Here is a 25797-nt window from a genome sequence, read left to right as displayed (position 1 = left end):
AACATAGCCTGACTGGCAGAAGTACTTTGGTGATTACTTAAGAAAACAAGCAAACAAACAAAAAAAACGCGTCTAATTTCTTACCAGTCATCTTCTGGCTTGGCTGGGCAGATCAGTGTCCGATGCTGGAGACTGAGTGATCCACTGGGGGAGACTCTGCAGGTGTACTTTTCAACACCTGTTCATTCTCATGCTGAGATTTGTGAGGTAAGATTGTTCGATAAAAATAACCAAAGTCCCATCCCAAGATCCTTTTCTGTCAGATCTGCATGGTTTCATTTGATAAATGAGGGCCATGAGTGCTAAAGTTGAGGTGCTTTGTGCTTTATTAAAGCAGTGTCAGTGTGAATAGTATTTTACAGGCCTCTCCTGAACACCTCTCCACTCCAACACAAATTCAAAAATCTCATCTGACATCAAACCAAAACCTGAAGCTCTCACCACAGCGTTAGGAGAGACTTTAAAGAGAATTCTGGATGAGTAAACATTATCTTTTAGAGAAGTCTGTTAAGAAAAAAACAGCAGCTCATTCAAAATGGCTGCTGAATAATAATAATAATAATAATAATAATAATAAACTCAAACCTGGAGATCTTTGAACATCATACTGTTAATGAAAGACAGTTCCAGTGTGAGTGAGTCAACACACTTCAACAAACACACTTAATAATCTCTTATACATAGAATACAATATAAAGGCAGTCTGTTACATTTGACCATCTGTTGTTACTTTCCTTAGTTCCATATTGCTGACTGCACACAACATCAGTGCTGGTGTGCAGATCTATTTACAAACACATCCAATGCAGGTGTAACACACGTACACATGCTGCCATCAAGAGTCATCAACAGTTTTTACATACATGTATGTACACTGTCAAGCATCCGGCTATGTCATTAAACCACATGCACAGTTGCTTGCAATATTTCTGTTATTGCATCTTGCAAACCCTTAAAAATACTGAAGTCTATGAAAACCGATAAAAGCTTTGAACTGCTCAGGATCTAGACAATGATCAGGACTCCAGCAGTAAATAGTCCTCATTCTCACTGGCAGGCAGCATGAGCTGCTGTTCATAGTACAGGCTCTTAGCATAGTTGATTTCTTGAGAAATTTTGATGGCAAGACTCTCACTCTTCACGTGGACCTGTGGAACAAACAGAAAAACAAAAAGGAGTATTAGTGTTCTTACATTCTTATTTATATTTATTAATTACTGTTGTATTGATTATAAGCTGAAGAAGCTGCAATATCTGCGTTTGATCAATCAGTGACATCGATCAGTCAGTCATGAAAACTCCACTAGCTGGAAAATTTTAGGCTGAAATTCAAAAAACCTGGACAAATAACACCAAAACTCTTTTCAAGGACAGATTCCAGCAGAGAGTAGTAAGGCGATGATGAGCCCGTGTTTCAAAAGTCATTTAGTGTCTCACCATTGGTTTCTGGTGAGAGGGACCAGGAATGGCCACACCACTACCGGTGGTCTCCGCCTTCTTGGTGAGCTGCACATAAACCTTTCCATGATCCTTTGAAACAAGGCAGTGGTAGAGATCGTCATATTTGACCTCCAGGAAGATGGCCTCGCGGTCCACATTGTCTCCTGGTTTCAGGAAGTAGACCACTTTGGAGGAAATGAGGACGCAATAGCTGTCAATGGGCTCTACAGCGATGAAGCTGGTGTGGGAAACAGAGAGTTAACATCTGATGAAAGGGCAGGTGGGAAGGTTGTTAACTATTAACTGGCCCAGTGAAATGAATGGAACTCACAACTCAGAGTGGATGTTGTCAGTGAGGCGGAAGAGCTGCTCTTGACCGTCAGCTTGTGTGGCAGAATACCGAGGCAGCAGGCCCTGGGGTCCTTTACAACAGCGAGGCTTCCTGACCCGCTGCACACTGAGTCTAAACAACACAAAATGAACATAATACACAACCCTTCATACCGTTACCATTACAACAGGAATTTCACAAAATTGCCTCTATGTGTTTAACATCCTTACAGGACGAGTTTCCCATGGAGTCCAGGACTGCCCTGAAATGTATTCAGTGTTACTGCAAAATGATTTCTGATTGTTTAATTCCATCTATACTACCACATGTACCCCACTTTGCTTCTCCATCAGGCTTGCCCGAAGCCTTAACCAAAGTCATGACTCACATGACATTGTAGTGATACAGAATATGACCCAAAACAGTCCATGCCTTAATGATCTCAATAAGATCAATGTATTTTGCAGAAATGTATTTATGTTCTTGTAATATCAAAATGTATCTATGGTCTGGAGGCCAGGCACTCAGAGATTGTGATAATAGACTAAACCTACCTGTGGTTACTGAGACTAGCCATGTCCCGGACTGTCTGTGCTGTCTCTGAGGCAAAGTCCAGAGCTCCAGCCACTGGTTTGGTCACAGTTCCAACCAGACCTTTACCGAGGCCGGAGAAAAAGCCGCTGACACCGCCCTCTGTCTTCACTCCTTCCACTGTAGAGGTGATGATGCTCGTCATGCCCCCAATGATACCTGGGAGAGTGGAAGTTTATTTAATGTGACCCACAGTTATTTAACAGGACATGAAAACTTTTTGATGTGATGACGTCAAAGGCCCATGATGACAAAATAGAATCAAACTTTAATTTTTTTTTTTTTTTTTAAATGAACTTCATAAAAACTGAAATGGGGTGCTGAATATAGACTGATGAGCTACATGACAGGTTCATTTTGATTGTGGCACAAAGCTGAGAGAACTGTATGGAACTAAAACTGGATTTAATAAACATTTAGATCAATTGAAAATGACACTGTACAAGACACAAGACACTGTACATGTTACAAGGTTAGTATTTGGAGACATTCTCTCTATCAGCTAATTTAGAAACTCTCCAATTGCTAAATCAGGCAAAGAAATAGCTGTACCATGAGCCAGTCCATGGATTCCTGCCACCAGGTGCTCTCCACTGGTGGCTCCGTGGTATCTGATGTACTCTCGCTCACTCTGGTGTCGGTTATCCATGGTCTTTCCGAGCCCATCAGACAAAGTTCCTGCAAACTGAAACATTAAGAACAGGAGGATGTTCATACTGCATGACTTCTAATTTTCACATGCTACTTTTACTTTGACAGAAAATGACGGAGCTGTGTTAAAGTTACAATATTGGTCGTCTTAATGTTGCACTTTTCCGACTGGGTGCTGCTCGTTCAAAAATATTTGGTGCAAACATGTTTTTTCATTATTTATTTTAACGTGGGGAGTTTACAAGGGATCGTTTCTTGTTTTTTAAATGTATATTCAAAAAGCACAAAGCAACAAATCTGGCAGCATTTTGGTCAAACCTACTTTCCAAAGAGGAGTGCAAGTTATAGTAGTTATCCTGACAAAGGCAGTCATTGTGTGGCAGAAAAAATGACAAAGATATCCTCTCACTTTGTTTGGCATGACTAAAACCAATGGCCTGGACCACAAAGCAGGAATAAGAAGCCCAGAAACTCTTCCAGTGATCTAGTTTCACTTAACATCTCAACTCACTTGCAATTTTCGTTCTCAAACTGTCCTGTCTGGTTGTCAGCAAGTGCACTTAAAAGTAATGGACTTGTCAGAATGCGACCAATAGAAAACATGGACCAGTATTTGGCAGAGCAGCTTACTTCAGCAATAAATATATTATCATCAACAAGTTTGAAGAATTTAACAACATAATAAAAGCTGAGAGTAAAACAGATTTTACAATTTTTTAGTCTGCAATGTCCAAATGATGGAAGGACTGCTATGCAACTGTGTGTTATAATAGCTAACATACAAGGCTGAAGTTTCTAATATCCAGTTTCAGCTTTCTTTTCTAGTACATGAAAATTTTGAAGTTCAATATCCTCAGCTGAGACTTTAAAGTCTATTTTTGCTTTAAAAAAAAAAAAAATAGAATAAAAAGAAAAAATTGGGGTTAATCTGCTAGTCAAATAATTTTTACATTTTTGGGTAATCTTAAATGAATATAAATGTTTGTGTTAAATCAGCACAAGACATTGTCTCATATTTTCTGGTATTTCTTTTATTGAATACTATTGATAAACATCTAACTTTGTTCACTGAATGGATGTAGTGTTGTATCATGATGAAACTTGCAAATAAAGAACTCTTAAATGAACATAATGTTTTAATTCTCATCTAGATGGTGGAGTATGTTACCAAAGCTACTGCAAGGCTGATAGATACTGCTGCTAAAAAAAACACCTTATTTGATTCAAGTGTTGCTGATCCAAATGATATTGCACTTTTGTGTGTGTGAGATTTTTGTGGTGCACCGGGGTGAATTAGAAAAGCAGGCTGTAAACTGAGCATGCAGTGAAGAAATAAAAAAAATAATAAAAGCAACCACACAATAGGTCAGTTACAGCAGACATACCTTGGCAGCAGAGTTGGACACTCCGTGGGTCACATTACGTATAAGACCACCCACATTGCCGTACTTGATGAGTTCAGACACACCCTCAGTGACATCATTGAGGAGGCCCATTGGATTTCCCAGGAAGTCCACAGAGCCCAAGATCTGAGCTGCCTGACTAATCAGCTCCTTCAGACAAGAAATAGCACACAGATATGTATGTGATACATGTCGATGTAATAGCTCATGGGAAACTTGCATTAGCTTTCCTTTTCAAAAATATGAAGTTGAAACATTAGGACATTTTACTGCTACAATTTAAGATAATGCATTATATCAATACACCTATGGCTTAATTTGTTTTCCCAGGATTCACAAACGAGAAGGTCATTTATTTACCAATAGATAAGTTTCTTCTATTTATATAGTCATGAGCACACAAAAAAGCAAAGACAAAGAAAATTGTAGATACTAGATTTTGTATTCTTCAGAGTAGCAATTTTTTTGCTTTGGTGACAGCTTTGCAAACTCTTGCTCTTCTCTCAATTAACACCACCGTAGCGAAAGCCTTTTCAGGTTTTGAGGGAACTCAGATGTGCACTTGTTTGCTGCTTTTCTTGCAGTATGCAGCTTGACTCATCAATTATCAATCAATTATCTAATTTAAGTTCAAATAATGTAATTGTGGTGGCCAGGTGATGAGGCGCAGCACTCCCTCACCTCTCTGAAGTGCTTCAGGATGTCATTGATGATGATCTCCTGGGTCTCGTAAGGATGCACTCTAGTGAATGGGTACATGTTGATGACAGCATCTTCAAAGCGAACCAGGGGAAAGCCCAGGGTACCTTTCAGAGCCTATAGCAAGCAAAAAATATCAGATTTGCAGATTTTTCTTGTTTTTCTGGGAGCTTGGTATGGGCCAGCAATGCCCCTCTTATACAACAGCCATTATATAGTGTTTCTAGCTGATGAAACTAATGATTTGATACTGCTATTGGAATAACAGATGACAAATAGTCCTTAAGATTTATGAGGCCTTTAGCCTTCTCTCTCCTTCAGTGGTCAGACTACAGAACAAACAATGCACCCAGTAGTTCACAAACCACAGACTTCCTCCACAACTGCCAATTTCCTGTAAATAGCTGTTGGTTGGTTTTATGTACTTCATCTGGCCATTCTAGTTATTCCTATTTCTTTTTGAATACCACCTTCTCCTGCTCTCATCCCCCCCCCCCCCCCCCCCCCCCCCCCCCGAACCTGTTTCTGCCCGAGGTTTCCGCCTCTTAAAAGAAGTTTTTCCTTTCCACTGTTGCCAAGTGCTTGCTCATGGGGGGAACTGTTGGGTCTCTTTAAACATTTTATAAAGTGTTACATATAGAGTCGAGGCCTGCTCTATATGTAAAGTGCCTTGATGTAACTCTGTTATGATTTGGCGCTGTACAAATAAATCTGATTTGATTTGATTTGATCTATGTGATTCTATCTCATATATATCTGCTGTGATGTGCAAATTTCGGATTATCTCATGTTGTCTTTTCTCCTTCTCATCTCATTTTACTTTTTGGTCCATCTCCCTCCACCCACAAGTTGAAGGGACTGGTTTCTAAGCTTTGCGATGTATGAATTCCCAGCTGTCTGAATCTGTTTTTATGGGGTTGTCATCACTTCACTACAGTTCAAGATGGAAACATCTATACTGTTGACTGATCTCACTTATCACATGACTGCATTACTTAAAAACATCATACATTGATTTTCACGAGAATTTATTGCGTTAAACTGAAGCAATAAGAGTGGTTACAAAAGTGAAAAAGAAAAATGGATATGGTGTTACCTTGAGATCAGGAGGCAGCTTGTGAGAGGTTAAGACACTCAGTTTGACCTGAGGGAGGCTGATCTTTAGGTTTTCAAAGTAGTACCGTTTGGAAGATCCTGCATCCTCATTGGGTTTTTCATGGAGGTTTTCATCCAGCTTCTCCAGCTCTGCATTTAAATAATATTTATATTTTTTACCAGGAAGCAAATTTTACCTGCTAACTCACAGTATCACGCATATATGAGCAATGATATTCAACTAATGACATACCAGCTTCTGTCTGACCATATCCAAAGAAGCTCAGCAGCTTGAGCAGCAGTTTCTCCTCAATGATCACTGTGAAGCGTTGGGCTGTCACCATGAGGTGCTGTGAAAATGTAGTTGATATCATAAATTACATCATTTTAGTATAATTCTTCTATATCATTCAGTGACTGCAATACACAGTGATTGAATGCAATGGCAAGGGACACGCACTCACTTACCTTGAAAAGATCAGTGAAGACAAGATTGCTGGGAACCTTGACAGAGTTGACCTGCAGTGCCGGGGAATTATCGCTGGCACTGCTGTCACTGGAACTCGGAGTGACGCATAGCATAACAGGCTGGGTGGTACCCAGCAGTTGGTTGTCCACCTAATGAGAGGAACATGATGGAGTCTGAGTAATTTCACAACATTCCTCAAACTGGATTTATATTACAGTCTTGATTGGATGTACATAAGTTATTTGTATTATTTGCAGTATTGATCTAACTGTATGTTAACAAACATTGACCCACCCTTGTGTGTGTGTGTCTCTCTCTCTCTCTCTCTCTCTCTCTCTCTCTCTCTCTCTCTCTCTCTCTCTCTCTCTCTCTCTCTCTCTCTCTCTCTCTCTCTCTCTCTCTCTCTCTCTCTCTCTCTCTCTCTCTCTCTCTCTCTCTCTCTCCCTCTCTCCCTCCCTCCCTCCCTCCCTCCCTCCCTCTCTCCCTCTCCCTCTCCCTCTCCCTCTCCCTCTCCCTCGCAACAACAAATGTTTTGTGCTGAATGGGATCATGGTGGACCTGCAGAGCTACGAGCGGTCTGAATCTGCATAATCATATTTGTAATCACAGTCCAAACTCAACAAACAAGAAAAAGTATAAGTATGAGGTCCCGCATGGGCCCATTTCCTTTACCCTTTGATACATTCAAAAATTAAGCTATTCCATTTTCTCTTGGCTGTTTTGCACTCACTTGGATATTCTGAATGCTGAGCTCCAACACCTCATTTGCAGTGGTGCGGGTGAAGTGGACACTTATACCAGACAATGTGGTGAACACAAGCTCCTCGGGAACCTTGTTAATGAGAGACACACCCAGGCCTTCATCCAAATTCACAAGTATCTGTGGTGGAATACAAAGAAGAATGGGTTTCACATAAAGCAAATAATGGCACTATGGTTTCATGAAATCATATTAGTCATCTGTACCTCCAGCTCCTGCTCAGGCTCTTTCTTCTTTATGTGCTCTTTGCTCTTATCGTGCTCTGTGCTGGGTGAGCTGCGGTTCATTCTCCTCTGGTTGAAATCACTAATCTTAAACAGGGGCAAATCCAAAAAGAAAAAGTTTCTTTCATCTATGTCAAGGAAGTACACGATATACAAAAAACTGATTCTATTTCACTTTACTAGAATTCTTTTTTTAAAAGACAAACATGATTAAAAAATAATTACTGGCATAGAAGGGATGCAATCATGAATTTTGCACTAAATGGGTGCTGGTGCAGTGGCCAGCTTTTGCAAAGGACACAGCTGGAGTGTGCGCCCCACGAAAACGAGGCAACAGGTAAAGGTCCTCATCAGCAATGCTGTTTCAGTTGAGGGAGGAGTCATTTGGTGCATGTCATGCGCCACACTCTTCCCCATTTCCTTTCACTCTTCAAGCTTCCTAACTTATAAAGCTAGAAAATGTAAAATTTTTAAGAGTGATCTCAATTCAAAGGCACTTAATTTTGTATCACTCAGTGTTGATATTTCACTTATTATTAAGATAAGGGAGAAAACAGTCTTCCTAAACTGAAAATGTTTGTATTACAAACAGAAAATGCATTGATAAAATAAAGCTAAAAAAGTTCAATTGACAAGACCTGTGTATTCTCTGTTAAACTAAAAATACATTTTACATACATTTTTTTTGCATTTGTCCTTATACTTTAAAACAACAAGTGTGTGTCAACTTTTTAAGAGATAGATGCACTTTTTGTCTTGTAGCTAAATATTTTATTATTTAAGAGTATGTGTGTGACGATCACCAACCCTCCCTGGAAGCTAGTTTGGTGATCTTTATTGAGTGAGATGACCTTTGTGAGGAAGGGAGGTCAATACTACACCACAGTGAATCGAAATAGGAGAAACTGTCCCAACAGAAGAACCAAGCCAAAGAAGTACAGACATGCATGTGGGCATTCACTAAATATGTGTGTAACAGAGGGCAGTCATTTATGTTCCAGGAAACCACTGCATGCCAACCCACGCCTGATCCACAGCGGCCACCAAAGCATGGTGCCACAATGGGCCCATTGCCACCAAACACCAGGAGACAAAGCCCTGGCACGGAGCCCCCCAAAAAACCCCAGGAACCTACTCAAACCATCCACTGCAGGGCACCAGGACAGCCACCCCAGGCACCAACCAGCCCAACCAGAGGTTCACTATTGTTGGTTTCCACCAGTCAGAGAAGAGGTCATCAAAGGCATGTCGACCAGACTTTTAAATGTGCTGATTTGGATACATGGAACTTTATGTATATATTCATGAATATACCGTATTTTCCGCACTATAAGGCGCACCTAAGAGCCTTAAATTTTTTCAAAAGCTGACCATGCGCCTTATAATCCGGTGCGCCTTATATATGGATCAATATTGATATTGATCCATATATATATCTGCCAGTGGATCGTAAATGCCTGGGCTGATATATCAGTCTCAACTGTGGTCCGAGCTTTCAGGAAGGCAGGAATTGTCACTGAACTGCCAGACAACAACAGCGACACTGACTCGATTAATGACGACTTTGATGAGACGGAGCCGGGCGTGATGGATGCCGCATTCGCCCAGCTGTTCAATTCGGACACTGAAGAAGAAGAATTCGAGGGATTGGTAGATGAGGAATGAACTGATAAAGTGAGCTTTACGTGTTTCTTTTGTGTGTTTACAGTTGAACAAGGTTGGTCATATTGTGAATATGGACATTAACGCATAACGTAACGTAACGTAGCGTAATCCCAGCCTCTACTGTTGCGCCTTATAATGTGGTGCGCCTTATATATGGAAAAAGTTTTAAAATATGTCATTCATTGAAGGTGCGCCTTATAATGCGGTGTGCCTTATAGTGCTGAAAATACAGTACATGCACTAAATCTGTGATTCTTAACCATGCAGTGCCAACTAATGGGCTGCAAAAAAAACAAAAACAAAAACAAAAAACATTCAGTTCTGCACCCATGGGCCGCTAGGGCCGCAGAACTGCAATGCAGCTTCCCACCACTTGGTGACAGCGAGGCATCAGCCAGTTGTTTAACACACTCCAATTAGCAGTAGCAGCAGAAGCTAGCTGCAAACTTTTGGCTGAAGTTATGGAGAAGTTTTTAAAATAATTAAAATGAGGATGAAAGTGACACCAACCCCTCCAAAGGTTAAATTTAGTACAACCCTTTATTAAGTTCGGCTATATCGTGTATGTCATACACAACATAAATAAATGTCTTTGATTACAGTCCATCATATATCATTTATTTCACAAGGTTTTAGCTTGATAAACTGTAAGTGGATTTGATTTAGTTATTGAATAAAAATCAAAACACCAATTAAAATGAAAATGTTAATATTTGAACAGGCCCTGGTCCACTTTGTACTCGGAAAATTGGGCCAAGAGGTCAAAAAGGTTAGGAACTCCTGCACTACAGTGTCAGTTCACATTCATCTGCATCTTTGTTAATTGGTTATAGTGGTTTAGTGTTTTATACATAATTAGATTCTGTTTCTGGTCTTTACACACACAACAGGTGTGTGTGTCATGACAGGCCAATAAGAGCTGAGCAAATCAATGTAATGGACTTTAGATATCTGTTTAAAAAAAAAAAAAATACAAGAGCAGATTGATCTTTGGTTCACAGTAAAACTGTAGTGGATAAATTAAGGCTTGTTGATGATTGGGAAACAGTTCTTAGTTCAGGTCATTTTACCTTTACCTGACTGTTAATATTGCTAAAACAGCCTACAGAATAGAGCTCTGTGATTTCTACCATTTGCCATCTTTTATTGGGATGAAATTAAATTCCAAAGGCTTTTTTGGCATTTATGAGCAAACAAGTCTGAGTTCCTTTTCCAACGATGTAAGGCTGAAATGGTTTTTCATATTCCTTATGTGTATGAAAATTAAACACTGGTAACATAAAATGATGTTATGATATACTCCTTACATTAATGATGAGCCTGAAGAGGCATTACATGTTTAATCTGTCAAGTGAAGGGTAGAGGAAACAAAGCTGGAAGAAATATTTTCTCTAAAATAGATGATTTATTTTAATACTTGGTTTCTCACCTGCAGGACACGAGTAGGACCTTCCGGCAAAACCTGGACTGACAGCACCCCAGAACCAGGTCTCATCTTTTGGTTGATGAACTGTTGCTCAGGGCCAGGTGCCATCAGTCCTGAATCTGGTCCTAGTACCACCTCGACTCCATCATACAGTCCGGTGACACCACCTTTCACCTTGAAGATATGTCATGGATAGAAAATAGAGCATTTCTCCAATTCATCATTAAAAGACATACATTTACCACAGATCAGTCCTTTTCACTTATCTCACATTTTATTGTTGATGAAAATACCATTTTGGTAAGTAACTGCAGAATAATTGTCAATTAAACTTTAAGCAAAAATTTGTTTTACATTTAAAATGTCAAAGGTCAAGGGACTTGACAAAAAGTCAAGGGACTGTGTCAACATAGCTTGGGGTGCTCACCTGTACCACCAGTCGTGGTAGCCCGCAAGTAAGCATGCCTGAACTGAAGTACCAAGTCTGAGTGGTGCTGCGGCGAGAGTCTGGCCTCCTCAGCATTAAAGGCTCAAAACTGGGCGAGAATAACAGTTAAAGGGATACACTTCTTATGTGCAACAATAGGTTTTCTTTCAGTCCTCGACAAGTATCTGTTAGTTAACCTTATGGCACACAGAAGCTGTACACAGTACAGACCTGTTGTCACTAACAGCTGCAAGGCCTGCAATGTCCATCACCAAGGAGCTGTCCAAAGGACATGGCTGGGCTGGCTTGCTCTGCGGTGGAGACGAGCCCTCATGACACAGCATTCCAGTCCCAGTCATCCTCCAAAGCTGGGAGCGCTTTCCTGGCTCCTGCAGCAAAATAAACATTAACATTTGTACAAATTTATTGATGGCCTTTTATTCTTTGCTAATTAACATTTTTATTTAGCAATTTTAATGTAACAGTGGTGTACACCCCATTTTCTGCATATGCCACGTTTATAAATGAGGCCCCAGAACTGTCATGATTGACATACTCTTTTGTGCAGGGATGGTGACAACAGAGCACCTTCATTAGAGGAACACAGTGGCTGAGAAGGAGCATTATGCATGAGGGAGGCCTGTCAGAACACCAAAAGCTAGGTGGCATGAGTGACGTTATGCCTGAGTTTTCTCATGTAAAAGCAACGTGGCAAAATCAAGAGACAGATATAACAGATAAGGAGACCTGGTCATCAAACATGAAATCAAGGTTTCTCTCTAAGACCTGCTTTAGGTGTATATGTAGTAGGACAGTTACCGTTGAGTCTTGACACTGTTCTCATTGAGAGTGACAAGTGAGAAAATGGACATGTCCTTGGCCCAAGAAGACAGGGCTGGACACGTGGTAAGACTACTACAGCTTGCTTTTTTTTTTAGTTTTTGACAAAATTTGGTTAATTTTCTACATATCGACAATAATTATACAAATTATCAAAATTTTGTGCTACTCTCTCCATTCTTCTCTAAATTTGCATGAACATAATGCTAAAAAGCAAAAAAATTTTACCTTCTTTTTCAAGATGACCCTTTGAGTCTTGGTGTCCACATCAAGAACTAGTTCAGCACAGCTCAGCAGATGCTTCTTTCCAACAGGTCTCTTCTCAGCATTCCTGCATCAACAGAATGATGCTGCTTACATCCACAATTAATAATTTTCTATTTGAGAAACTGTAATGATATAAAATTATTGGTTGTTAATAATGATATGGGCTCATACTGTGAGAATGTGTGTGTGGCTGCGATGTAGATGAAATTCTCATAGTAGAGCTTGTTGTATTCCCTGAAGAAGTTCATATCAGCAGTGACCTCTGAGGATCCAGCTCCCTTTACAGTCAGCGTGAGGTAAGGAGATAATGTGGGCTCATCACAGGCATAATCCAGTACTGAGCCTGCTTTTACCTCAGTGTGCAATCGCATGTCAGCCACACCATGCTGCCAGAACTGGATTGGCACCTGTTGAAGACAATGGTATCTATTATATGCTTTAGGGATCAGTCATTTTTCAAAATTTCAAAGCCCTCAATTATCAAAAGCTGAATGTCAGCTGCCATGAACAACAAACATAGAAAAACACATATCTAGCAGGTATGATATTTATTTTATTTTATTATTTTATTACCATCACTTAGGGCAGTGGTTCTCAAACTTTTTTGGTTATTCCCCACTTTGAAGAAGTTGGGGGGTTTTCAAGCCCCACTTGACCCTGTCACCCCAACAAAAATCTTGAAAATTTTAATTTAATTTTATAAAGCATCAACACCAATTTAAAAAAGAAAATAAGAATGCAGTTGTGTCATCATAACTGATATCTTGAATCAAAAACAAAAAGTACAGTAGTCAAATAATGAAATTGTGTTTCATTTGCAATCTGTGCAAAAAACAAAAACAAGATAACTTACCCTGTATTAGTGGCTGCAATGTGCCTGTTTTACACTGCACATCCTGTCAAGACAGGGTTGCAGGCATGAAACTGCCACTCTCAAGTCATGCTCAATGTTGAGCTGAGGTCTGTTTTTCATTTTCAGAGAAGCAACAGTCTGTCTTGTGTGTGTGTGTGTGTGTGTGTGAAGGTGCTGGCTCTTTTGTGGTCTGCGTCACAGATTTATCCATGTAGCTCATGGTTACCGGTTACCTTGTTGTCCCGCTGCAAATATTGGCCCGCATCAATTATCATCCTGACGTCAATCATTGTTTTTCCACTTTAGTCCCAGGTTAGATTTTTCTCCAGGTCTCCTAATGCTCATTTATCATTTTAGCCATTAATTATTACTTTGTTTGCATGCAAGTGTTTTGTTTAGAGTGAATTATCTTTATTGTCAATAAAGAAAAAAAAATTCAGTAAGATAGGCATGAAATTGAAAACTTCCTCCCGTTTGTCGCGCCCCACCTGTCATGTCTCCGTTCCCCACCAATGGGTTGCAGGGAAGCACTGTCTTAGGGCATGTTCACAATTTATACATGTTTAAAACCGTCAGTATTATTAGTTAGACGGGCATTTATCAACCAATGCAATATCGAAATGTCACACTGTCCAAATTTGCTGAAATCCTAAAAAGCTTGAAAGCTTGTTGAAGTGGCAGAAGGATGGCAGGGCTCAAGCACTTTCGAGTTCAACTCATTCAGTCACAGGTCTCCTTTTTCATGTAATGATGTTGACCCCTTATGATGAGTTCATGTTCATGAAACTGTAACTGTCACAATGACTTACCTCAGACATGTTGTCAATGCGGAAGGGTGGGGGCAGTTGATCAGCGTCAGTGAAGGAGATCTGGTAGGTAGCTCCCTTCAGGGTGATCTCTGTCCGAAGGAAGAAACAGTTCCCAAGTGTGTCCCTGTATTAGACAAAGATCAATTTAAACCCCGTCAAATTCTTAACTTGTATCTCAGTAAAATACAGTCAGTCATTACAAAATGGCATACTTAAACTATTACACAATAAATAACTCCATTCTTAGGTGAACAGGTGTCATAATAAAGCGACCAGGTTATCTAACGATTTATTATTCAAGGAGCGGGTTTGGGGATTGTATTTTTATCAACCACCATCTTCAACAAAAGAAAAGTGAATTGTATAATGACCAATTTGTGATTCTGGAACATAAAATGGATTCTGTAATGTAAATTGTTAAACTTTTGAAATGATGAATATGCTGTATATACAAGAGGCTAAAATTGGGAAAAAGATAAAATATCTGGCACTGCGGGTGCTTAAGTGATTGGTGTGCATGTATATATTTATTTTATTTATTTATTTATTTTTTTTTTTTACATCCATTCTAAGCATACAACTGAAAGGCATCGCAATTTGAAAAGGAAACCAAACATGAACTGAAGGCACGATGTTTAAGCAAATAACAATTGCTGTATGTAGCTCACCTCATGTTCACATGAAAAGACTTTGGTTTGTTGACTTCGAAACCTCCAGACCATGTACAGTTGGGAGTGTCCATGAGGCGTACGCACAGAAGCTGATCATAGTCATTGCGGGGCCAGTGGAAAACAACGCTGGAGCCTGGCAGGGTAGAGATGTAAGCCTCTGGGTTGGCTGTGCCCTTAAGACAAATAACTGAATTAATGACCACTGACATATTGTATTTATTGCTGTCAATTGTAGTCATTCAAGAGATACATTACTCATTTAACCAATAACATGGAAGAAAGGTTTCCAAATGGAGGGTATCAAGTAAGGAGAACTTTTTGCTATGCATATCTTGCCAACTTTTAGTTCGCTTAACTATCCAGAGATTTATATTTTTGTAACCAGGCATGAGCATGAACCTGATTTGATTCAAGTGTTTTTCCTTGCCCACTACAGCTTGGTTACCACCAAAGTTTGATATGAGGTGCAGATATTACCCCACAGTAAGAGACTTTGGGTCTGCTGTACATACTACTGATGGGCCTGCTGATTGCACAAATAAGCATATAAGAAAGCAGCAATTTCAGCCAGAGCATGCAGTATAGCCACAGACAAACAGCTGGGAGCCAGGATGTTACAGGAAGAAGCATGGTGACTCACATCACCAGCTTGTCTCATTGGCATGTCAAAAAATATTCTGAACATGGCTGTTATTCCAGAGATTGTTGTCAACTCTGCTTTGGTGTCCATGCAGCAATGGGGAAAGCCAAGAAAGATGACGACCAAGTGCTCCAGTTATGAATCAGTCAAGAACTTTAAAAGTTCTTTAAAAGGCTGCATGCACACTCCATTCATCGCTTGGCCACATCCTCGGCCCTACTCATCACAGTAGCAGGGAGTTGTTCGGGTTGGCTTGATGAAATTTGTGTGGCTTTCTCCACATGTAGATATAGATAGATAGACATCTAATTCATAATACTAAAAGAACTAGGGTTATGTACATAACCTTAAAATAATTAGATTATTTGTAATTGCATAATCTGTTGACAAGCTCCCCTTGCTCTACCTCTCCCCTGCTTGTCCATCAGGTAGGGTGAGAGATAGGGGTTGAGGTAGAGGTAGGGGGAAGAAAGCAACCAAGAAATAAGTAATAAATATGTGACAGGGCTTCATTGCAAAACAGCTCACACAGTGTTTCACACAGAGAAATACCAATACACAAACACATAATAAACCCTGTAACGATATGGTACGTTATTTCACTGAATGGACCGAGAAGTTCCTAGTAGCAGTTTTACAAATCCTCTCTGTGTGCCTACGTAATACGAGAGTGTGCTGTGTGAGCATTTGCTGGGTTAATGATAACTAATAATGATTATTGCATTTATATTTTCTACCACACAATGTGTATTCCAATAAATTTCAGACCAATGCAATGAAAAACAAAAAATTGCGGTATTAAGTGTAACCAGCATGACATCATCACAGTGCTATGTGAACAATCTACTTTCTTTTTGCCTTTATTAGAAAAGAATAAAAATGCAGATGGGAAACACTTCAAGAACAACAAATTGGTCTGATTTGTGCATGTTGTGATAATATTAAGTTAATTCCTTACCTTTCCCCTGGCAAATTCTCTCTGAGCAAAGGCCAGTTTATGTGTAGAGCGGTTGTCCAGCAGGTAGCGAGGAGCAAAGGTCACAATGTGGGTGTCCCTGTAGCGTCCTTTCCCTTTTCGCACACTGATGCCTGTGTTGATCAGACAAGGAAGAATAAATGTCTGACAAACATCTTCATTAGTTCTTTAAATTTGAAAAAATTAAGAATTTGTGAAAAACAAGATACTATGCATGCTCATGGTACATTGCAGCTCTATAACAACTTAAAGTCTAGTACAATCCATTTTCAAGCTACTTAAGTACTACTAAGCCATCAAACAGTTGTAGACAAGAGTCTGAACAACCACAGGCTGTCTTCTTTGCTTATTCCACTGACATTTGCATCAAGTATTTGCTGATATTTAGTGGAAGCCATTCCTCCCTCTCCATACACATGCTTTCTGTGCCCCTATTCTCAGGTTCTAACTATGCAGATTTATTGACTTTTGTGATGAGGTGGAAGTTGAGATTTCTCTCTGATGACTAATGACAATCTAGTCCCAGTTGTGCATCTACAGTGGAACAGTGCACTAACACTTGTACGTCTGCTAAACCTTCCAGCAGCTCTCTAGCAGCCACATGGATGTTTTTACCTTCTGCCGAGCAGATATTCAGTTTATCTGAACAATTTCTTGGGTTTCAAGATTTTGCCTTCACTTCTTTTACTGTCTTTTTGAAGACAATCTAAAATGTCATTTCCCTCAGAGGGAATACATATATAATTAATACAAATGACCTATATATAATATACATACACAGAGAAGCAAACTGTTGTTGAGAAGCTGGAAAATCTTGACATTTCCATTTTGTAAGGTCATTAAATAAAAAATGAAATAAGAGTACTTTTTGAAAAAGATCACCACAGACTGTTTTACAAAGTCCGTCTCTGTAGAATTCCTTCCTAGAATTCCTAACACCATTACATTAAAATCGTCTTCTCTTTTGCCAACCTGCGGGATCATGGCCAACCCAGAGTCCCAGCGATAAACAAGATTATATCCACTTGCATAGACTCTGAATGTACAAACTTGCCTATGTTATAGATGAGGCCAGGCCTGTTCCCGTGTTGTATAACCTTCACTGCCCTGACTCCACTCCCTCCATCCAGGGAGAACCCCTGGCACCAGCCTGGAACTCCGTCAGGATGGATTCCTTTCCCAATCCGCATAGTACACCTGGAATCAAAGTGGATGGGAAAAATGTGATGCAACAACAAAGGTGATTTAATGACAAACACAAGGAGGAAGTCTGTTGGGGAGAACTGTGCTTATTTTGTGTAATTCAGATCACAAAGTGTAATGGGCTAGTCACTGATGAACACTTACATAGCAGGCTGTTCCTTGTCGGTGTAGCAGAATAGTAATGGACTGAGACTTCGGGCCAACTCGTGCTCCTCAAACTGACCTGCTGCATCAGCTTTGACATTGTCCTGACGGAAAATTAATGGCAGACCTGTTGGAAGAAAGCCGCTTTAGAAAATGATAGCTGTAAAACCTGTAACTATAGAATCCTTCTACTTTAATGTGGTTATTTGGACGTAGCTTGTACATTTTCAGTCAGAGATGCAAATTAGTGTGTATATAAGCCTGAATCTGTGATTTGACTATTGTTTCCCTTTTTAGGGAGGTACCCTGAAGTTAACATTAACATTATTCAATGTAATTTCTTTTATTAATATTAATAATTTGTCAATTTCTTATAGTAATAACATAACCATGTGAAGCTGTGACTGAGTTGGATATTTAAAATGTTTTTAAATATCTTTTTCTTTTTAAACACAAAGAAACATACCAGTCTTGTTGATTAGCTGGTAAGGGGCAGAAATTAGGATTTTCAGTGCCCCTTGTGCTCTTAGGATGATACGGATGGTGAGGCAAAGCAGACGTTTGTTGGTATCATACAGTCGCATTCGTACCACATAATTCTGTGTCCCATGGGGAATCAGCAGCTCTTTGCACACAGGGAAATTCTCAAGCAGGACTCCTAAAGGGCATTGATCATTAGCATGAGTAGTAAAAACAGAAATACGGAAACAGATTCAAGTGATGAATATTTAGCAAAGTCCTGACCAAGTTCCATATTCTGTGAGGTGTCGGCTGCATGAAGTATGGCCTCTTTTCCTGGCTTTAGAGAACCTTTGATGGGCGTTCCTTTGATGTAGTAATTGAGGTCACATGGCAGCAGGTTGGCCAGCACCATCGTGGGTAGGAGGTAAATGGTGTGGCCTGGCTGTCGATAAATCTGCTTCATACTGCCACTAACTCTCTTGGCAGGCTGCTGTTCTGGGTAGTTCTCCTTTTTGATGACAACACAAAATCTGAAAGATGCAGAGAAATGAGATGAATGAGGCCACATGTGAGGAAGACATCATCTAAGAACAAAAAGTCTGAGTGATTGTTTTTACCTGAAGTTATGCTTGTGAGTATCATCAAAATCTGCTGACTGACACTCCCTCTTACTGCTGCTGATCTCGCCCTGCCGCTCTACACTGGTCCAGTGGATAGGAACTTTACAGAAGAACACACCAAGGCCTTTGGGACGAGCTTGCAGCCGCCAGGATGTCAGGTGAAGGGGGACTGCCAATGCTTGGCCAGGCAGGATGGCAGGTAATACCACTGGCTCTGTTAACACAGGTACACAACTGAGTTTGTTGAAATGAAAATAAATAATAATATGATAAAAATGTTTTGAAGATATCAACTGAAAAACCAAATTAGATTTTTTATTTTTAAAATATAACAATTCAATAGGTGTAATAGGGTTAGTATTAGTAGTAGCAGTAATGTAATAGAATCAACTAAATAGAAAAGAAATTTGACAAAATGGAATGTGTAAGTGAAAATGCACAAAATAAATTAATTTCAAGGTAATGCCATTGAAACAATAATTTCAAATTCATACAAATGTTTTAATGATACATATAAGACTAACAATAAAAATAAAAGTATCTAAATATTTAATTAAAATGATTTAATATGTATATAAACTTATAATTAAACAATATCTATGTTAAACAAATAGCATTATTATCTTACTGTCAGGAGCTGAGGGACTGTCTAGTCTGACTTCCATAGGAACATCCAACTGGTTTTTCACCATGAAGGCAGAGCGTACAGTGATGACCTTCCTGGCACTACCCTCCATTTTGATGGAAAACACCACTCTGACTGGAGGTAGGGCAGAGAACTGAAGGGCCAAAGAAATAAATCACAAGCAAAACATGTCACTATTGCATTTAAAGTTTCTTCGTCTAAACCATAAAAGGATACTTTTTATTCCATCCACTCTTCTGTATTAGATCTGATCGATCTCTATTGAGAGGCTATATAGACTTTTAACATTGCCTTTATTTGAAAGGCCATATCAATTGCAGACAATACCCAATGATGCCTTTATTTTCAAAATCGTTCAAAAAGGATTGGCCAATCGACTATCCACATAGGATGGGTTAATTTGAATATTTTCAGTCATGATTTATGGTCCATAAATTTTTAAGGTCTTTTTGTTATCTTCATGCATTCATGCATTGTGTGGGATTGTTGTTGATGCCACAGCTACTGCACTAAATCTTACAGGCCCTCAGGCAGTCAGGCTCCTCCAGACACAGCTGTAGCTTTCTGCTGATACCACCTGAGACAGGGCTGATAAAAGCAGATCTGGCATGGCCAACAACAAGTGGCTCAGTGAGGGGTGGCTATAATCATGTTTCCTGGTTTATGGTTGAGGAAACAGTTTATATTTTCATATGTTTTGCCCCCAAGGATTTTGCAAAAATAGCAAATTTCCCCAATAATGAATACAGCAACTGCTACTGTGGCTACAGACTCTGTTGCAAAAGTTAGCTTTTACTGACAATGGACTAATGTAGAAATATCACTTCACATACTTACATAAACGTGTGGATGGATGATGTTGGTCCTACTAATAGGACTGCCTACCTGTGGGAGGGTCAAGGGGAGGGTACAGTCAAAAAGTTTTGTTTCGTTGCGGTTTTTGTTAGAAACCTTTCAGTTTACTTACATGCATTTTTCTTTTGACTTTTTAACCTCTACTTACGGTGTTGGAAGAGTTGTTTCTATCTGGGGCTGCATAACGAAAGAAAATGCCAACTTTGTCCACAGACACCGGCTTGACTTGCTCCCATCCACACACACGAATCAGCAGCTGGTGCAACTTCAGCTCATGAGTGTGGCTGCAGAGGACAAAGCAGAAAGAAATTGGGAAAACATAATGAGAACTTAAGAATTCACCCCCATTATGTGTACCAGACTGATTTCCTTGTTGCACATATTCAGCTAGTCTAGTTATTGCATTATATTTACTATTTCTATTTAGTACAAATGTATTTAATGAAAATAAATAAGCATAGTGACTAAAAATTACAGAAGTGGTGTGTATACAAATTCTTAACCTTCCAATAAAATTGATATTGGAAGATTAAGATTGACTATATAAAGTATAACAGGAATGGGAGAAATACAGACAATAGAAAAATCTAATGTGATAGAGAAACCTTACACCATTAACCTACAGTGCACCAATTCCTGATGCATATCAAAACAGAGAGCAGGTTAAGAAAGACCACAGGTTCTTAAATTGAATGTTATCAAATATGTCAGAATGATGGTTAAACCAGTCAAAATGATCAGAAACAAAAACAGTTACCGGTGGCGGAGTTTCTCTCGGGCTTCAAACTCAAAGGGAATCTCCTCCCCAGGCAGCACCTCTCTCCACTGGCTAACATTGTGAGTGTCATCAGTTCCTGGACCATGGAAGTCTGAGATGGAGTCTGCACTGCTGCTGTGCGACAGTGCCACCCTATGGAACACATGGAAGCAGCTTTAGCTGAGGTTATTAATTTGAGAAACATCCTCTTGCATGGTCAGCACTGCCTGAGATCACCTGCAGGAATAGTGAAATTTTTCTCATAGATTTGGTTGTAGGAAGACCAATACCACCAAAAGGCAATTGGAATGTTCGGAGATTATGCATAATACTAGATCAAGCAATGCAGCACCATTCAAACCTTTGTGCACAGCTTTCCATTTATAGGTTTTTCTTTAGTATACAATTTTATTTGTATTGTTGATTATTATTATAATTATTTCCATTAATTTTTTTTTCACAATATTTGCATTATTCACTAGCTTCATTAATCTTCAACATCTGGCATGATTCTAAATCAAAAGCTGGGCCCTGTCAAAAGCTCATTGATGGAATTTCTTGTTTCCTTGATGTGTTTGAGACCCTTAGTTGTGTTGTGGTGTGTAGCTCTATTGGATCACTTTACTAATCAATACACTATCAACAACTTCTCAATTAAGTAAAAAGAAATGTGCATCTTTATCAATAATTATTTTAAGAAATTAAGCTCTGTTAATCCAGAAAACTGCAACTTTGACAGAAAGAATTTCTTGGGCCAGGAAACACGAGATAATCAGTGCAATCTGAGTATTTTGGTTCTGTGTCTTTGCGAGATACAGATGCAGGGAATGGAAGGTGTCTACCTGTTTGGTTCAAATGCAGCCTATCTATCTGTCAAACTTGTTATAACTCAAGTTTCAGTGCCACACACTCCCATTCCCTTAGACTATTATTGGCTTAGCTTGGCATTAGGAACAGTTTACTCTGAGGTTCAAACCTACTCCTCAGAAATCTGTGGGTGATGTCCATTTTCATTTGCAGTCTAGGGTTTACACCTACCTTGTTGGCGTTGTAGTCAGAGTGGCAAACCACATGGTACATCCTGTGTGATTGCACAGAGCATATGGCACAAATGGCTGCCTCCGCTTGGACATCTTAGCATCTGGAGAGAGAAAGATTGAAGGCCATCAGAGAGATTATGAGTGTTTCACCATGGGCTGGTAAATGTAGCCAAAACACACGTGCTTTGATGCACATGTAACTAATTACAGTTGGTTTGGTCTTCTTGTACATGTATAATTTTTAACAGATAAATATATATTTACTGAGCACTTTCTTGCATTATGCAATTTCTGCAGATTTCATCACTCATGCTCCCAATCTCCTGTTCTACCACATCCAAAAGGTGTTCTGTTGGATCCAGGTTCGGAGACTGGACAGAAATTACTGTCATGCTGATCAAACTGGTTTGAGGCTATTTGTAACAACTACATCCTTGTAACATGGAGCATTATTACACAGGAAGAAGCTGTTAGAAGATCATGAACTACGGCCCTCAATAGATGAACATGGTACAGTGCTGTTCAGACTGTGGCATTAATGTTGATGCAAAAATTTTACCCCTCTACTGTGTCTGTTCCCTCTGCAGAAATCCAGATCAACCACACCAGGTTTTCAACATTTAAGTGTTTGCAAGATGTAACCACTGTATCCTCAGGTTTCTGTCTTTGGTGACAGAAGACTACAACCAGTTTGTCCATTCTCCCCTGACCTCTTTTATCACCACAGAGCTATTGCTCCCTGGACAATTTTTCTTTCATGGCTCCATTCTCTATCTCTAGAGACGCTTATGTGAGAATATACAGGAGTTCAGCAGTTGCAGAAATAATGCGATGCTGTGAGCACTAACTGAAGCTCCTGACCTGGATCTGCAGAGATATATCCACTGCTGGCACGTGACTGGATGAGAAAGTAGGGATAAGAGGGAACATTGCAAAAATGGCAACAAGGATGGACTGAGTTGTTGTGACTTGTTGTTGTCTTGACTTCTAAACCCACGGGTTTCCCTATACAATACTACTAATATTGATATTTGTTGTGATATACTAATATATGTATTACAAAATGTTTTTTGCCAACAAAGTTTTGATCAACCATTCTATGACTGAATCAGGGTTGATACTGAGTATACTGACTGACTAGATGACTAAACTCTGAACTGTACCTCTGGAGTGAATCTGCTGCTCGAGGCATGCCAAGCTGGCTGCGCTCCTAGTTCTAAGAGGAGCAAGAGGAGAACCTGACAGCAGAGAGAGACAGTTATATCACAGAGACACATGCAGAGGAAACATACAAGAGGGTTAGAGATTCAGCATCCTCACTCAGTACTCTGCATTAGCAATCAGCACACATTAGCAGATCAATACCTGTGTGTAGTGTAATTGATGCTTCATTTCACATCAATTCCCTTCAGTTTACTTGTGTTCAACATTGCAACCAATGTATAACAAAGCCAAGGAGCAGAAGAATTTGGTTAATAAGTAAAAGCTTTTGTGGTTAATTAGATTTTTCTTTCGCACATCTTACTTAATAGGGACAATAAACTTTATAAATGATTGGGACAAATCTGCTCCAACTTCAACAACCAACGGATCAGGTTTTTCTACAGATAGCTTAAGTACAACAGTAATGCCTTAACAATCTCAACAAAACCAACTGCTTTTCTTCTTGTTATTAAATGATTCCATTTAAATATAAAAAACAAACAAATATAATGTGTTAATTGGGCTGAGAAAGTTAACACATATTATCGCATTGACACAGTTATTTGTTTCCTTGAAAACACATACAGACCCAAGCGATAGAACACAGCAATTAGGGGGTTGGGTGTTGTGCACTACTGGCTTGGGATTGATTAAACACAGGTCTAACCAATAAGAACATTTGGGGTGGGCCTAAAACTGCTGTAGCACTCACACAAGCCATAACATGAAAGAACCAGTCAGGTGATGACTAGGAGCAAGAAGCCAAGAACTTACACCAAGCAGGCATAACATTATGACCACTGACAGGTGAAGTGAATAACAAAGATTATTTCTTCATCATGGCACCTGTTAGTGGGTGTGAGGTATTAAGCAGTGTGTGAACATTTTGTCCTCAAAGTTGATGTGTTTGAAGCTGGAAAAATTGGCAAGTGCATGCAGGGAATAAAGGCTGACCCGTGTGGTCCGATCCAAGTGACAGGCTACTGTTGCTAAAATTGCTGAAGAAGTTAATGCTAGTTCTGATAAGAAAAGTGTCAGAATACACAACCCAGTTTGTTGCATATGGGGCTGCATAGCTTCAGACCACTGCACTGCTAAAACAGCCAGCATTGGGCACATGAACTGGACCACAGAGCAATGGAAGAAGGTGGCCTGAATAAATCACTTTTTTACATCACGTGGATGGTGCCATTTCATGATGACTGATATGTCGCCATAGGGACGTTTTTGGTGTAGGGTCATGAGCTTCATCAGGTAGCTACAATGATGTAGCTGCCCAACCTTGTATGAGTACAAACTAAAAGAATGAGCCTTAATACTTCCTGTTGCCAGTAGGTGGCCCTATAACTCCTGTTTAGGGCAGGAGTCTGTTCAAAAGCTGCAAATTTGGGGCATATTGGATAATGTATGCTTGAGTTATACAGATTTCCTGTTTTATGGCAAACCATGGCAAAAATCTCAAAGTCCAATTCACCCCCTAACCAAGGAGGAACAAATAAGTTAACAGATTTTGATAGCTGCTCATTTTCAAGGACTTCAGTTGATACTTATCTACTCAGCTACTGCCTAACCCTAACCCTCTGGATTCACCCCCCCCGCATCCAATTGCAATAACAATGAAAATGTTTAGCCTTGAGAAGTGCAAGTTGAACGGAGACGTAGCTCAGTGGTAGAGTGCATGCTTTGCATGCAGAGGCCCTGGGTTCAAACACCACAAAGCAAACCAGTGATTGGCTTTTGCCAGTCACTAGCCCCAAGAAATGATGTGGCAACCCCAAAGAGTGAAATGCGAAAAAAAAAAAACCAAAGTATGAGTGAAACTTGAGTGAGTGAGTGTCCACCATGTAGCACCAGAGAGCAACCGCATACACATATATAATGGTATATACATTATTATTATTATGTAGTAAAAGATGTGGAGAAAATACCTGAAATTATCATGTAAATTAGAAAATGTTTGCGTTATGAAGATGACTTCATAGGTGGCGCTGCTGAAACTGACATGTTCAGGGCGAGAGTCTGATAATATGTGTAATATTTGGGGCAGATTGGACATGAATGTCCACTATTCAGCTCTGAGTCTAGCCATCAGTCATATGTCATGTCATACCGAATGATGTGGATAACACTCCCTGTAAATATCATGCAAATCGGACGATGTTTGAAAGCTAGCCTCCAGCATCTAGTACTGAATACTAATACAGTTTCCTACCAGGGCAGGAGTCAGATCATGCATGGTGAATTTGGGCCAGAGTGGACAATGTATATTGGAGTAAAATACTTCCTGTTTTAACCTCAAAAACTCACCACATTGCCCCAGTCAGAGGGCATAATGGACAAAGAATTTTTTGATCATTTTTCATCTCTCAGGTCTTGAGATGATACTGAGTGAATGTGACGCCATGCGGATTTAAACCGTAGGAGGAGATTGTTAAAGTACATTATGTGGGAATCACAAAAATCGCAACTTCAAATCAAAATGAATGGAGCAAATGGAGCAAGGGGTGCCTGTAGCGAGGATGGAATTTTCTTGACTTTCAAGGTGGAGCCATTTTGTGACGTGCATTTCTGTGACTAATAAAATAAAATAATACACCAGTGCTGATTTGCTGACTGAATTTGAACAGTTT

General features: G+C 39.7%; 1 protein-coding gene across 4 annotated transcripts in view; it reads right to left on the bottom strand.

Moving 5' to 3' along the window:
* Nucleotides 1-308: 308 nt before the first annotated feature.
* vps13d (vacuolar protein sorting 13 homolog D) overlaps nt 309-25797 on the bottom strand; it is a 56961-nt gene continuing 31472 nt past the window's right edge. For 2 of the 4 annotated variants that reach the window (XM_029505520.1, XM_029505521.1), the window contains exons 40-70: nt 23128-23202; nt 21963-22065; nt 20925-21077; nt 20316-20451; nt 20150-20197; nt 19295-19445; nt 18664-18880; nt 18329-18576; nt 18051-18242; nt 17585-17711; nt 17292-17434; nt 16220-16350; nt 14619-14794; nt 13951-14074; nt 12460-12695; nt 12250-12352; nt 11413-11570; nt 11182-11290; nt 10758-10928; nt 7646-7750; nt 7410-7559; nt 6679-6828; nt 6464-6560; nt 6212-6360; nt 5098-5232; nt 4399-4566; nt 2915-3047; nt 2326-2521; nt 1772-1903; nt 1438-1678; nt 309-1148 (exon numbers count right to left, since the gene is read on the bottom strand). In XM_029505520.1, the coding sequence (XP_029361380.1) occupies nt 1017-1148; nt 1438-1678; nt 1772-1903; nt 2326-2521; nt 2915-3047; nt 4399-4566; nt 5098-5232; nt 6212-6360; nt 6464-6560; nt 6679-6828; nt 7410-7559; nt 7646-7750; nt 10758-10928; nt 11182-11290; nt 11413-11570; nt 12250-12352; nt 12460-12695; nt 13951-14074; nt 14619-14794; nt 16220-16350; nt 17292-17434; nt 17585-17711; nt 18051-18242; nt 18329-18576; nt 18664-18880; nt 19295-19445; nt 20150-20197; nt 20316-20451; nt 20925-21077; nt 21963-22065; nt 23128-23202 (4589 nt within the window). In that variant the 3' untranslated portion in view covers nt 309-1016. Of the gene's footprint in view, nt 1149-1437; nt 1679-1771; nt 1904-2325; nt 2522-2914; nt 3048-4398; nt 4567-5097; nt 5233-6211; nt 6361-6463; nt 6561-6678; nt 6829-7409; nt 7560-7645; nt 7751-10757; nt 10929-11181; nt 11291-11412; nt 11571-12249; nt 12353-12459; nt 12696-13141; nt 13185-13950; nt 14075-14618; nt 14795-16219; nt 16351-17291; nt 17435-17584; nt 17712-18050; nt 18243-18328; nt 18577-18663; nt 18881-19294; nt 19446-20149; nt 20198-20315; nt 20452-20924; nt 21078-21962; nt 22066-23127; nt 23203-25797 lie in introns of those variants that run through there. The other 2 variants (XM_029505522.1, XM_029505523.1) reach the window with 2 other exon arrangements.

Source organism: Echeneis naucrates, chromosome 7 (genome assembly GCF_900963305.1).
Source record: "Echeneis naucrates chromosome 7, fEcheNa1.1, whole genome shotgun sequence".
In the NCBI taxonomy this organism is placed as follows: Eukaryota; Metazoa; Chordata; class Actinopteri; order Carangiformes; family Echeneidae; genus Echeneis; species Echeneis naucrates.
Note: the sequence above shows the minus strand (reverse complement) of the source record. Positions and strands in the feature narration are given on the sequence as shown.